Raw genomic sequence first — 15661 nt, forward strand, 5'->3', positions numbered from 1 at the left:
TATTTTTTGCTGGTTGCGCACACTATATTTCAAATATCTAATAAACACTGTTTTATATAGTGCCTACTGTTTACAACACTACATTTTTAAAGAACAAATAAAGAGGGTGAATCATCTCTTTAACAACTACGTTGATTCATGAACTTTCCTCCCTGAACCCTGCAGGCCTGGATAGTCTGCCTGGAGACTGGTTGTGGGACAGTGCTTTATAATGTTCTGTTAGTTAGGGTTATTATAAAAAAAGATAAATACATATAAAAGTGCAAATGTTCAGAATGTAGAATCTGTTGCATGCCCTGTGTGGATGATTGTCCTCCATCTGGTTTTCCTACATGTTGTACTGACAGTGGGGTTTTCCCTGGCTGGGAGAAGTGGATTTCTGTCCCGTGTTAAGGACGTTGAGTCCATTTTAAGGTTCCCACAGTGTCTGTTTTTTGTTCTCAAGGGTTATTAATTGCTCCCTCTACATGCTCTGTAAACTCACCTCAGTTATGAAGTTGCCTGGGAAAACCCCATCTCTGTTTATTAAGCTTTGACTACACTGTGACAGGTCTGGTTAAATGAATGAAATGGAGTGTGTCTTGTTTTGTGTCTGTGTGTGTATCTGTGTGTGTGTGTCTATGTGTGTGTCTTTGTGTGTGTCTGTGTATTTGCTGTCTGTGTGCTTGGTCTGGGTGTGTTGCTTTGTTGGCTAGCTCCCCTGCTTGACCATGTCTGTCTCAAGGGCTGCTTTGATATTTGGAGTTTTAGTCGTCTCCCTTCCCCTGCCAGCCATGTGTCACAATACAGGGTGAAAGGTCTTTGAATATGTTCCTCTTAAATACTGTCTGAGGCTGAACTGATATGCCACTTGTTCAGACAGAGACCCCCACCCCGCTTTGTGACAGTTGTCTTGTCTTCTTGGAAAAAAAAAAAACCCACAAATGTCAGGCTAAAATTCCAGCAGAGCAAATGTCAAGGTGGCCCTCTGGCTGTATGTGGTTTTGTCTGCTCTATGTTGAAGTCTTGTTCTGTTGCATGCGTCGTTCAGCAGTGAGCTTGGGCTGTTCAGAACCTGGTTGGGAACGCTGGAGAGAAGGTACCCCTCCAACACATAGACTGTACCCTGAGTGAGGAAAAGGCACCTTTTCTCAGAACATAGTCTGTGTCCTTTATTCCCATTTATTCCTGTTTATCCAGCTGTCCCCGAATACCCTTCTGATTAACTTTTTAAATACAGTTCTTATTTTTAACAACCAGAATTCATGTGCTGCAATGAAGCACACCATGCTGCACACAGGCAGTTCCAGAGGTGCAGTCTACTATAGGCAAATAAAGACTAACCTAGCCTAACATTAAAATACATATCTGTGCCATATAGACACATCAGCCTGAATCCACTTTGTAGCACACAGTCTTTAAATGCTCACACTCATCACTACACTTCTCCTTAAATCTGGAAGTGAAAATGAAAAACCTTTCATATGTTGAAACAAATTGTAAAATATGACAGCTCTCTTCATCTCAGCATTATGTAGTGCTTCCTAATAAAACAATCATCTTCATAAATATCAACACGTACAACACTGGTCCCCACTGATCAGCCGGATCCAGCCTTTCTTTCCTTGCATCTGTTTTCATAGATGAGCGTGTGTTTGTGTGTAGGTCACCTGTCATCCACAGCGCACAACTTGAGCACAACCACACTGAATTAGACGATATGCTTAATCTGTTCATCACACAGCTACGCCGAATGAAAAGCCCCTTGATGTGTTTTGTTTTTCTGTGTTGAGTATTGAGTGTGCTAGAGGTTTGCACGGGACCTTTTTTTTTTTTTTTTTTGCAACTGCACCTGCCCAATAACAGCAATTTGGATCACTACCATCTCAGCAATTTGGCCACTGCTGCATATAAAAGTTTCTTTTTAATGTAAGATGTTTTTGCAAATTTCTTTTATACATCAAAAAATGTTAATGTAGTTATTGAACTGTTTGATAAGCTGCATTTTAAAAGATGTGAACTTAAAAAAAGCTTCATTATGCAATATGACTGACAGTAAAAAGATCCCACTTGAGGCAGGCGTAGCAGATGATAAAATGTTTGTTCCCTGCTTTTGGTAGTTTATGTTGTTTACCAGAAATAAAAACGTAAATTATGTAAGAATTAGACTTAAGAGCAGCAAAGATACTGTTGCTGTTATAGATTAGAGGGGATGGCAGATGGTAGTTTCTAATGTAAGTGTCAGTGTGACTACTCTAGAATGAGTGGGAAAGAGAGAGAAGAATAATTTCTCTTGGGGGAAAATATTTGGTCCCTTTGCAGATCTCTACAGTGAATTTCTTTGTTTATTTGTTTCTTCATTTATTCCGCTCATTCACCTGTCTTGTCTTTTTTTTGTGTGTGCACTTTGCGTTTGTGTTTTTGCCATTTCCGTTTGTTGTGATCTTGTCATCTGGTGCAGGTGTGCTAGTGCCACACACTGGCATGAAAGATGCACACTCACACAAGCTCACAAAGCAAATGCAAGCTTTTAGCTGATTGAATAGTCAGTGTGCGTGCGTGTGCATGTGCGCGTGCGGGAGAGAGAGGTTTGTAATGTTTTGCCCTTAGGCCGAGGCAAAGAGGATTAACTGTGTATCTGCGAGAGTGTGTGCATGTGTCACTGACCTGATGTGGCCCCAAATATTGAGTTGGTGGACTTTAGGGATTATAAGAAACATCAGGGCGAGCAGACGTTGAACAGACATAGATACTTGTATGACCTTAAACTCAGGTAAGTAGCACTTAAGAGGAAGTGATTTTCTTCTATTGGTGTTTGTCTAACTGTGTGTTTTTCTCCCACACCCCTCCTCTTCACTCCTCTCCCCTCTTTTTATGTCTTTCTTCTTCCTTTCTTTGTGTTTCTCTCCTCCTGCATCACCTCCAACATGTCACTTTGTTAATCTACCTCTTGTTTTCCTTCCCTTTTCATCCCATCCTTCCTCTGTCATGCTTTCTTTATTTCTTGCTTTTTTTCTCCTGTCCCATCTTCGTCACCCTGAATTCTTCTTCATTTGCACCTCCTCTTCTCTGCCTCTTCCTCTATCACACATCCCAACCCATCATCTCTCCAATCTTTTCTCACCTCTTCCTTCTTCTCTACATCCACCTCTCTGCTCTTCTACACCCCTCCTCTTTATCACCTTTTCTTAACCATTCCTCCCTCCCTCCATTTTCCTCCCCTCTCTCTTTCAACTCTCCTCCATAGTGCCCCACCTCAACGGGCGCCCGGTGCCTCCCCATCTGCCCACAACATCAGCAGCGCTGCCGTGTCAGACCGTACCAACTTCTCTAGAGGGGTGGGCATCCGCAGCACGTTCCACGCTGGCCAGCAGCGAGGTGCCCGGGACCAGCAAGGCTCCGCCTATCCTGGCGGGCCTGCTTCCCCATCACTTTCACACGGCAACAGCCAGGCCCGGAGGACACATGGCGCCACAGGGATTTTCAGCAAGTTCACATCCAAGTTTGTACGCAGGTGAGTGGTGAAGGAGCATGGGAAAATGGGAAGGGTGAAAAGTTCAGATTATACTTTTGTGGCTACACTGTGAGAGCAGAGAAAGGAAGTAGTGAAACAGAAGAGGATATGGGTCAGAAAAAGAGAGCTTGTATTTTCATGAATGCAAAGCAGTTGAGATAGCAACTGTTCTATTTATTATCCAGCTACTCTGTAGCTTAAATACAGTTTGAAGCTTTTTCTGAGTGTTGAGGTTTGAGCTTGAAGCAGAAAATGACTAGGTTTACATTACAAGTCACTTCATGTGCTCATTTCCTCTCAGGAATGTTATACTGTATGTCCATGTCATCACTGGTTTTCAGAGTATTTCTTTAAAGGGCTGATCTCATCCTCATCCCTATCACTAAACTGGTGCCGATCTGTAAGTCTGCTGAGAGTAGAAAGGGAGAGGAAGGGAACAGCTGTGTCTTCTCTATAATTTTGTTTGGAGCTGTGGTGACTGAGGAGTAATTTTGGTTTTGGTTCTACGTCTGGCCCAGTTTCACTTACTTACTCTTCTAGTGCAGGTTGCAGCAGTTAAACTACTCTTACAGCTTGTAATGAAAAGTGAAGTTGTTTATTTATGGGTTTTTTTTAATTTTCTCTGGAAGTGAAGTCAGTTTTGTAGCAGTGAAACAACTCCCTGTGTAAATACAGTGAAGTGAAAGAGAACATTGTGGTTATAAAAGTGGAAGGGAAAGCTAGACTGATATTAGCTTATTTTGGCTTTTGACAAATAAATATTGGCATTAAGTTGAATTGAATTTGATATGTGCTGATGCCAAAATGACCTTGAAGTACACAACAAGATTCGCATTGAGGAAATATGTTGAATAATGCTAGTGAAAATATATTATTTACAGGCGGTATTTTATTGGAAAAGTAGGGTTTCAATGATTAAGCAATGAATTAATGCTATTCTACATTTTCTTCTCATTTCCCATAAAAAAAAAAAAAAATCTATAAAAAGACCAAAATCAAATAATGTGTTAGTTAGTCTTTCAATACTTTATGACTTCTCTACTCTGTCTGTGGCATTCAGCCATGTCCATACATACAGGAATTATAAATAAAAAGACCACAATTATATACAGTGGGGTCCAAAAGTCTGAGACCACTTTCACATTCATGGGAATTTGGTCTCAGACTTTTGGACCCCACTGTAATTAGATTTTTTAAAAAAGGTCAAATAATAATAATGATGATATAAATAGCTGTGCTTTGTGGTTTGTAGCAAACATTACTCAAAACCAGATTAATACAGTTAATACATACAGATGAATACATACTTAGTGCTTTAGTGAGTATTTACGGCAGCACGATGATGTGTGTGGGAGTGACTCAAAATAAATTACAGTGCCCATGTTCAATAGTTTTTGGACAACAATGGAGCTCTGTGACACAGAGGAGTGAGATATTTTTTTTGTCTTTTCATGGATTTTTCTTTTTGGCACCTGACTTGTCCTTTAAATTACATTGCACTAAAATATAACTTTTTACAGATAAACAAGTCAATAGCAGATTCTTACAAAGGAAAATGGTGAATTATATTATGCAACAAGGCCGGAGAAAATAAATTCATAGGCATATACTTAAGATATTGTCTATTTAGTAGATAATTGGCAGTGTTTTACTCAAATCATGTGTGAAGGGTGATGAAGTCTGTACATAGTCCGCATGAGAGAGAAGGACAAGAGTGTAGAAGAGACGAGAAGAGGAGCAGCGGGGTTTATTAATATCAGAGACCACAGTCAGACTGACAGGTGTGCAGGAGAGGAGGTGACAGGAAGTGAGGGTGTAAAGGTGGCAGGAACGATGAGGACTGAAAAAGGGAGGTCCAAGTGATCAATGACAGGATGAGAAGCAGAGTGAGCAGGTAAGGTCGAGATTTTCGTCTTTGCACCTGTGTCGCCGACCAGCCGTGGAGGTTCATTTTGAATACAGCTGTTGAAATGTGGGCGAGAAAGTGAGAGTGCGGTTGTATTTTTGGTGATTTAGTCAGATTAAACAAGGCAGGAATTGAGAATGATCAAGTGTCTTGCCGGCATGTGTGTGTGTTAGTGTTGTGTGTGTGTCTGTGTGGAAGAGGCGGAGGTACAGGCACAGGCACTCTCCAGGCCTCCCACTCAGAGATACTGTAGCTCTGTGGCGGCAGTATCCATGGTTACACCGGAGATATCACTTTTCCCTCAACTATAAATACCGCTAGTGGGGACACCTTGACACACATGCATGCGCACACACACTCAACTTGGCTTGCTGGTAGGAAGTAGAGGTGGTGGACACAGAGAGATTGTGTTGCACTTGTACAGTTTGACTGCACACACGCACACACACGCACGCACACACACACACAAACACACACACACACACGCACATTCACTAAAGCTGTGTATTTTATTAGCATATCATATAACCTCACCACAGCACTTTTTCGCTTGGTCTGGAGAGTGATGTTTCTCCGTCCTTCAAATACATTGGTATGTTTGCGAGTTTGTGTGTGTGTGTGTGTGTAGGAGATTTAAGTTTCAGTGTGTTAAAGAGTGTTTTAAGTGTGTTAAAGTTTAAGTTGTTGCTTAACCTGCACTTTCTCATTTGAAATGTGTCTGTATATAAGAGGTGGGTTACTATCTATGTTTTTTATTTATTTTTTTTAGTTTTCATATTTGAACTATTCACCACACAAACACTTCTTTTCAGGATCGCCCCGGACTGCTCTGTATGTTGAGGAGCACTTAATTTCATGTTTTTTTTTTTTTTTGGGGGGGGGGGGGGGGGGGTTGACTGTTCAGACGGGGTCTCCTAATGGGATTTTCCCACAGAGCCCATTAAATCCCCCTAAGGTGGGCTCCTGCGCTCCTCCCGGTGTGCATTTAATAATGTTCACACATTCACACCAGTAATCCCCACATTTAAACACATTGAGACTGAAAGTTGATGGCACTGATTTTCTTTTTGTCTTGTTCATGTTAATGTTGGTCTGTGCTTCCTGCTTCAATTCCAAGTGAACCTGGTTCATGTTGGACTTTTATTTCTGACAGTTTGACATTTGCTACTCAGAGGGCAGCTTGTCTTTTACAGCAAAGTCATAAATATATACGTTTTATACATTATACGTTTTTTTCTCTTTCTTTCTTTATCCCTCTTTTGTTTTTGTAGAAATCTCTCGTTCAGGTTTCCGAGAAGGTAGGCAACATCCCCAACGTTAAATATAACCCCTTGATATATATACGTATATTCTCTTCTTCATATATATTTCACATATATATAAATATATATATATATTCCTCCCCTTTTGGTGTTTTGTGCGGCTTTTTGTTGAAATCTTCCTTTTGTGCCTTGAGCCTTATCTTTTCTCCTCCTTTTTTTTTCTGTGGTTGGCCCCTTTTTTGAGCCTTCTGGTTTTGAGTGCCGTGTTTTGGCCCACTTATATTTTTTCTTTATTTTATTTTTTTTTACTAACTTCCCCCTCACCCACTCACGCATTTAACACACTCATTCCATCATCATGCGGCACAGTAACACCTCAACCATCTTCCTCTTCGTCCCTCCATCGTCCCACCTCTTCTTCATCCCCCACCCCTTTTTTTCCCCATTTATTTGCGAGGTAGTGTGTGTGAGCTCGTATCTCAACTGTAGCGTCCCAGATTTAGGTCAAGTTGTAATGGTGCAATAGATCAAACTGCTCCCTTCCTGGTCTTAACCCTTTCAGTGTCTTAGTTTCAGATGATGGTAATGTGTTTCTGTTCAGCCTAATAGAGAACTCTCTCTGCAAATCTTAAACATTGGTGAAGTAATGGTAAAAAATGTCATCCCATCGACCAAACATCGTTTTTTAATACATATGAAAGATAATCGAAGCACAAAGATGGGAGGTGTCTGTTATGATCAGGTGTTTTCATGTCAGCCCAGTTATGTAACATCACCCAGGATTGTTTAATGTTGGTAACCATCATTCTTGCTAACGCCACCTACCGAACCATCACCCACCTCACCTTCATCAGTTGGGTCACCATAACTGAATTTCCTCAGCCATAGACACTGAAGTTGTTTTTAGTTTTTTTTTTTTTTTTATTGTGAAAGTTTGTGTAGCTTACACTGGGAAGGTAGCGTGCCGTGTAAGAATAAGTCCCTGGTTGTAGTTGTTCGCTGTGGATGGAGGTAGAGAGGATGACAGGACCCAGGAGGGACGGAGCTGCAGTGTTTCTCAGGCTGCACTCTTTTCTGGAGGCTGCACTCTTCCTTTCTTCCATCGCTCTGTTCTCACTCTGGCACTGGCTCTAACAGCAGCAGCAACAGAACTGGATGGCTTTGACCTACTCTGGCTGGAAAAGACCTTTTATGCTCTGAACACACACACACACTCGCACACTCACACACACACAGATGACACATCATGCAGATAAATGTACATTTGCACTGACGCACCCAGACATTTGCATAAACACACAGTATTTCCACCATGCTCATGTAGATATTTGCACTATATGCAGATGCTAAACACATATCACATTTATATATGTGAACGCTGATCACACATCTCACACCCTCATGTGTCGCACACACTTGCTTTTTGAGTGTGTTGGCCTCTTCTTACCAGCAGGTAGAGCAATTTTCTTTAATCTGGACCATTGCTCCACCTGGTGGTTGGAAGTTGTAATACTACTTTAATTTCACAGTGTTCTGAAACCTTTCAGTTCTTCTATATACGCAACAATACATTTAAGCTATTTAAAGATTCTTATACATCATTTGATTTGAAATATGAGAGACACAATACTTATTTATAAATGCAGGGTGAATAGGTTGTTATGGAACTGAGTAAAAGAATAGATTCTCTAGTGCCCCGTTTGAAGTGGACTGTGTATGTGAGGTATAACTGAGATCAAATAGTCATCTTATCAGTACTTTGTTTTCCCTTGATGTCACAGAGTCCCTTTCTGGGAGCCATTTTGCATCCCTTCATGTTTAGCTAGGTCACATGCAAAACGCCACAAATTATTTATTTTACACTGTTCACCAGTTTACCTCTATATTTTATTATTATTTACGAAAGCCTTGTTATAGCTTATTGCCACTTCTCCCATTTGTCATCTTCCATGTGCTCGTTTTTAACCATGTTTCTGTTGCAGGAGGTATTTTACATGATGTTTTTGGTTATTTTTTTAATGGCGCAAAACAGGAATGATCCCTTTTCCCTCAGCAGAATGAATTTAAGACCATAAACTCCATAAACTGTTGAATTTGTCATGTGTGTGTCAATGTCCATCCACCGTCTGCATGTGTTGTGCTGTTGTCTGTCTTTGTGTTTCTATGTTGTTGTTGTTTGCTTTTTTCCCTTCAGTTTGTCTTTATTTTACATGTCTGCTGATTAGTGTTACACAGGCTGCAGCTAAAGTAATGTTAAAATTGTCTGTGTGTGTGTGTGTGTGTGTGTGTGTGTGTGTGTGTGTGTGTGTGTGTGTGTGTGTGTGTGTGTGTGTGTTTGTGTCTGTATGTGTCCGTGTGTGTGTGTCTGTATGTGTGTGTGTGTCTGTGTCTCTGTGTGTGTGTGTGTGTGTGTGTGTGTTAAACAGCCTGTGTGGAGGTCCAGTGTTACTAATAAAGGTTTTCACAGGACCCACCCTCACCATGCTGACCATTCTGTTCCAAACCATTCCATCCTGGTCCACTTCACATTTTGTTCCCATCATTTCATTTTGTTGGAATACGTTCCATTCCATTCCAAGCCATTCCATTCGGTTCCAGCCTGTTGGCCTGTACTTAAATTCCGCTCTAAAATGAACCAGTACATTTTGAGCTCTCTTTCCATTTAATTTTGACCAGCTCATTTTCTAAACTGGTTCCATTTCAATTCAGGCCGTTCTGATCCATCCATCATTTTTTTCTGGTCCTTCCTGGAGCTGGCTGCACCAGCTCTTTGTAAGTTCTAAAAATGTCAGACCAAATGAACAATATTGTCAGTTAGGTGTCTCAATGTAAACCACATGAATACCTCTGAAGCATGTAGCTTGCGATGCAACAGTGAGTTCCTGTTTGATTTGATGGCTCTACAGATGTTTCCTAGCAACCAATTTACACATAGCTGAAGATGTATGTAGCTAAGACTCTCTTTATGTTTTAATGGTGCAAACCAGTTTAGCAAGTAACTAAATTGGAAATCGCTAAATTTGAAAGTAGCAAAACTAGTTAAAACCGGTAGTAACTAAGAGCTTTGGATGGACTTCACACATGAATGTTAGTATTGGATTTACAAACAGCTGGTTCAGCTCGATCCTGTTCTCATCTTTTCAAACCGTTCCGCTCTCATGTTGTCTGCTGAGTGGTGGAGCTGTAAGAAAGTGGCTGCACAGAGTGGATTGGCGCTGGAACCTTAAGCAGCTGCCGTAGCAATGCATTGTGGACTGTGACGTCCTCAGGTGGCTCTGGGCTTAAATTCGAGCAGCTGGAGTGGAATTAGATTTTTGGCGTCAGGGCTTTAAGTGGTCGGATTGGAACATTCAGTCAGGCATGGCGAGCAGCGGGACTGTGCTCAGCCAGATGATTTACTATCTGTTTAAGAGTGCAGATGTTGCCCCAAAAAAAAAAGACTAAACTTGTGTTGATTTTTCTCGAGGAGTCCGTATGAGGGAGAGGGTCGGGATGAGGGGAGCAGGTGAGATACAGAACAGCCCGAAAAACCGAAAAATCCCCCACAAACCCCCAGGCTCTACCAAAACCGCCTGCCAATCAGTAGACTGGAGCCAATCAGTAGATGATCTCTGAGCTTGTTGTGAATGGCTGGGAGAGGGGGGCGGAGCTGGGATGTATAATTGGTTGGTGATGGTGATAGCGGTTTAACCAATCAGGGGACAGGAGATTAGCAGTGAATGGTAGCATCCCAGAGAGTTAGTGATGGTGTGGAGGTTGACCTGCATGGTGGTGTGTGTGTGTGTGTGTGTGTGTGTGTGTGAGAGAGAGAGGGGGGGGGAGGGGGGAAATCAGAACCCAAGTACCCAAATGTGTGTTTGTGTGCAAGTACACATGAAATGCTCACAAACACACTCTCATATAAATTCATACACATCTTTGTGATCTGAGACATGTGAACACACAAACACACACAGGGGTACTTAAAATTATTTTGCTTTTTGTCTTCATTAAATTCCAAAACCTCATCATCTCTCTCTTCCTCTCAATCCTTCCTCTCCTTTCCGCCCCCCTTTTTTTGTCTCTACCTTTTAAAACAATTCTGACACGTTTCCTCTTTTTCTCTCTGCTCATTTCTTCTTCCCTCTTGCCTGTTTACTTCCACCCTCATCCTTCCTTCTCCCCACCTCTCCCTCTCTTTTTCACCTCCTACCCTCTTCTCTTATTTCCTCTTTATCCGTCCTTTCTTTCATTCTCTTTCCTCCTTCTCCTCCACCCTCCCACCCCTTCATTCAGGTCCATGCTGAGCAGTACAGTGGACAAGTCGGAAAAGACATCCGGTGGCGTTCTCTCCTCCTCTTCCAACAACGATGAGAACAACTCCTCACCAGGATCTGGAAACACCGGTAGGTCGTAGGTCACGTGCAGTATTTTGTGAACACTCATTTAATATCAACATCCTAGACTTGATTATATTGAAATGTTTCTAAAGTTCATCCCCTCTCATGGTTTTAAATTCGATTCCTTCCATCCTTCCTCCGTCCTGCTTCTTTATTGCTCATCTTTCACCCCCTCCTCTCCCGCAGGTGGCACCGGCACTCCTCCGGCCATCGCCAGCCAGAAGGACTCGGCCAAGCCCCGCTCGCTGCGCTTCACCTGGTCCATGAAGACCACGTCGTCCATGGAGCCCATGGAGATGATGCGCGAGATCCGCAAGGTGCTCGACTCCAACAGCTGCGAGTACGAGCTGCGCGAGCGCTACATGCTGCTGTGCGTCTCGGGCAACCCGGCGCGCGACGACTTCGTCCAGTGGGAGATGGAGGTGTGCAAGCTGCCGCGGCTCTCCCTCAACGGCGTGCGCTTCAAGCGGATCTCGGGCACGTCCATCGCCTTCAAGAACATTGCCTCAAAGATTGCCAACGAGCTCAAACTGTGAGTGCGGAGGAGCAGTGAGGAGAGATGAGATTAAAGGGTGGAGGAGGTGGGAGGATGAAGGGGGTGATAGCGAGGATGAAGATGATGCTGTAGGTGGGGTGGGGGCACTGTGGAGGTCAGGAGGTAAGCTAAAGGGTGGGATCACTTTAAAAATAACACGATTGTTATCTGGACAAAGGTCTGACGTAGGGCTATTGGTTCTCTGAGACTAGAAAACGTTCTCCTTTTCTAGAAGTTTTGTTCCTTCAGTTCTTGAGGCCCTGCGAGTAGAAACTCTGAGCTGATCTGCTCTGAGTTGTGAAGTACTTACAGACCGAGGTCTTCTCATCCTGCTGGGGTTCTTTTTGTTTTGTTTTTTTGTTTGTTTTTTTGTCACGTTCTACTTAGACGTTCCACTCTTCTGCATGTCCGATCTGCTCCCTCTGTTTTTTAGGAGTCACACTTTGATCACTTTGACCACTCCTGTCACTTCTTCCTGCTATTTATTCCGTTTCTCTGCACGGTTCTGCTGCCAGGTCTTTTGGGGTAGGGAGGGGGGACACCGGGTGAAAATGGGGGTTGGATGGAGGACAAAGAAAGCGGAGGAATGCTGAAAAAAAAAAAAAACGCTCTACTTTCTCTCTGAACGATTGACAGAAAGTTTGGAGCCTTATTTTGCTGGAAAACTCAAAAGAGTTTTGATTGAATTTGTTCTGATTGTTCCTCCAAAACTGAATGGACTCCAACTGAGCCAGGACTTTGGCTGCTGAAGCCCACTATCACACACATTAACACACACACACACACACACACACACACACACACACACACAGCGACACATGTTTTCTGGATGGACAAACTCTGCTGTCGTTGGTTAAAGGACCCTCTCCACCCTCCACCTGCCCGCCCAAACCTCCCCTCCCGCCCTGAAATTAACTTTTGATCCATCCTTCCACCACATCCCTCCTCCCCTCACATGCACACACACACGTACACACTCACACTCTTCACCTCCCTCTCTTCCTCTAATTTCAGACTGAATTCAGCACAAACACATCCATCTTTTCACCTCATCACTCCCTTTTTCTTCCTCATTTTTAATTTCTCTCGCGCCATCGAGTCCGAGGAGGCCAGTTAAGACTTGATGTCATCATTGATCATACGGGCTGCAACTTTGAGTCCGTACTTGTTATTTTTTATTTAGTTTCTTCTTATTTTAAGGCTTTTAAAAAGAGTTGTGCACTGGAAAAGGGGGGCATATTGGAACCTGGGGAGGGAAGGACAGTTCGCGGACGGGGCTGTTGATGGATTTCATGTTGCCTTTCTTTGAAGAATTAAATTTGGGGTTTGTTTTTGTTGCATATGTCTGCACATAAATGCTCCAATGATGATGAGTTAATTTGTATGTTTTGTTTTTGAAATGTTGGTATCACTTTGGTTGGCTTCACGCCTTCATATCCAGAATGTCAACCCTGAACCGACGCATTTCTCTTCTTCTTCTTTTTTTTCTTTTCTTTTTGTTTTTCGTTTCCTTCCCTCATCACGCTCTCTGCTACACGTTCCCAAAGAGCAAACACACAACAAAAAGGTGTCATTGGAGTATGTAACAAACAGTATGTGTGTGTGTGAATTAATTATAAAAGATCACTGAAAAAAAAAAAAAAAAAAAAAAAAAGAAACAAAAAGAAACGACGACGACAACGAATGGTGAATTATTTTCTTCTGCTAGTTTTGATTTGATAATATATTTTTGTGTCGTTGAAAATTTTGGGTTTGTACAGATTAGGATTTGTTTTGGGAGGGAGGGAGGGACAGGGGGGGTGGGGGGTGTGAGGGGTCATGTCGGATCATATCATTGCTGCCTTTTCGGTGTAGTGCACCTTTAACACACACACATTTAACATCCAAACACAGCTCGTAGTGTATCGGATCAAACACAAAACCCCCCAAAGTGCAGGAGTTCTCGATGTATTTAATGATGTTGATGATGGTGGTGGTGACGACTACTGCTCCATTTTTTTTTTGCCCATTTTTATTTTTCATGTCTTTTTATTTTTTGCTAGATTTTTTTTTTTAGGCCATATCGGTCCAGAATGGCTTGAAGCGGAGACAGAAAGCAGGAAAGACTTCGTTGTCAAAACATTTTTCATATCAGAGCACATGTTCGCGTTCAAAACCACAAACCAGAAGAAGTCGCTTCCTTTTCTCTCTCCCTCTCTCCCAGTGCGTTTTGATCCTCCAGTTTGTCACAACAGAAGAAAAAACACACGTGCGTGGGGTCAGAGAACGGGGGCACGACTGAGTCCCGTCAGCTGGTTGTACCTAACTTAACACTTTTCTTTCTTTCTTTCACGATGACTCACTGTCGTTATTTTCTTTCAGTTTTTAATACGTCAGATTTTTCTTTAAAAGTTGATCATTGTATTAAGGTGCTGGGTATTGGATTCTAATTATTATTCTGGCTGTTGCTGTTATATTATCTCTTTCAGGGTTGATTTTATTTTACATTATTTCGTTTTACATTGCTGTAATTTACATTGATTTTAAATGTGTTTTGAGCAAACTGTAACTGTAGTGGTGGGTTTTTGGGGTCGGGAGGGGTGATCAACTCCTGAAAAATGTATTATTTGTTTGTTTGTTTTTTTTTTGTGCAAAGACAAAATGATGAAAAATTACAATGATAGTAATAAAAACAATGATATAATGATAGTGTGACTCTGAAATCCATTATATGAGAAGCAAGATGAAAGTGTGAAGTTACATAACCTGCTCTCCAAGGAAAAATTCTCTCCTTCAAGTCCGTTTAGTAGCTGTTGTAAGGTTCTCAGTCATTTCACTTGATCTTCTGATCCGATGCCAGACCTCTGTTATGCCCATGAGTCAGAATTAACCCGGGTTAACTCACGTCAGTCACTCCTGTTTACATTTTAACATGCTAAATAAAACTGAAAAAAACAGCTGTAGCACCTTTACAGCCTTCAAAATAAAATAATTTATACTGAGCTATCTGAAAAACTTTGAATTTGTCAGAAGTTTGAAAATTTTTTTTTTTTTTTTGTGATTGCATGTTTTTGAGCATGCAGTTCAAAGTTCATTGGAAAAAGCAGTTGACTCGGCAAACTCACCAAAGATTCATTTTGTAGTTCTGGAGATTTCAATCATGTCACATGACCTTCATCAGCACATTATCTTAAGTTAGCAGAGAAACTGTTCAGAGCTCCATTATTTTCTTCAAGGATGTTGAAACCTACACCGGCAGATGGAGATCAAGTGATATGACTGAAAGCTCCAGAACAGCAGCTAAATGGCTCTTGAGTTGATTTGTTTTTTGTTCAACTATTTATCCATATCCAATCTGTCTACCACAGTACTGCTGACCATGTATTTCTCACATGCTGAAAGTTGAAATGAACAGTGGTTGTGTTTTAGGTTCAGTATAATGAAGTTCACATGCCCAGTTTGCATCTGCTGGTGCCTCAGATATGCACAAGGGGGCGCTGTGAGAGAAACTCAATCATTCCCTGTGCAGGTGTTGAAGTTTGTAAGTGAATGAAAACTACTTCCAGGTGTGTAAAAAGTATTTTTGCGTGAATATTATACATATTACCGTTGTTGTTTTTGTATGTGTGTGTGTGTGTGTGTGTTTAACAATATCAGACAATCTCACACTCCTAACAGGAACTCCGGTGTAGGATCTTTTAAAGGAGATATAGAGTCTAGACTCAATGTGACTCAGCATCAATCATTCTGAGCAACAACGGCTGCATAAACATATTCCAGGCGCCTACTGACCCAGCAGGTAAGAGTTACTACCAACTTCTGGCTCCTCACAAAGTCTTTGAGACAGAGGGCGTCAGATCGGAAACTACACACTGATCACTTGTCCTTCTTTATTATTTTTTCTTTATTGTGATAATAAATGAATCAAGTTTTTTTTTTTTAAGCAAAAATCCCAAAAATATGAATGTTTGTTGCTTTTACTTGCCTCACTGTAGTAAATAAATAATTTAGGTTAAGGATGACCAGTCGTATAATAAGCCATTTGATGTCAGCTCTGACCAAACAATGAATCGCTTAATAAAGAAAATAATCTGCAGATTCATCAAT

The 15661-nt window shown here is 41.7% G+C and overlaps 1 protein-coding gene across 12 annotated transcripts in view; it reads left to right on the forward strand.

Annotated features, from left to right (window-relative positions):
* mark2b (MAP/microtubule affinity-regulating kinase 2b) overlaps positions 1–13243 on the forward strand; it is a 50817-nt gene extending 37574 nt beyond the window's left edge. For 6 of the 12 annotated variants that reach the window (XM_056368791.1, XM_056368796.1, XM_056368799.1 and 3 more), the window contains 5 exons: positions 3227–3493; positions 6671–6697; positions 10128–10166; positions 10937–11046; positions 11227–13243. In XM_056368791.1, the coding sequence (XP_056224766.1) occupies positions 3227–3493; positions 6671–6697; positions 10128–10166; positions 10937–11046; positions 11227–11576 (793 nt within the window). In that variant the 3' untranslated portion in view covers positions 11577–13243. The remainder of the gene's footprint in view (positions 1–3226; positions 3494–6670; positions 6698–10127; positions 10167–10936; positions 11047–11226) is intronic. The other 6 variants (XM_056368794.1, XM_056368802.1, XM_056368792.1 and 3 more) reach the window with 5 other exon arrangements.
* The last annotated feature ends 2418 nt before the right edge of the window (positions 13244–15661 follow it).

This window comes from Seriola aureovittata, chromosome 23, assembly GCF_021018895.1.
Source record: "Seriola aureovittata isolate HTS-2021-v1 ecotype China chromosome 23, ASM2101889v1, whole genome shotgun sequence".
NCBI lineage: Eukaryota > Metazoa > Chordata > Actinopteri > Carangiformes > Carangidae > Seriola > Seriola aureovittata.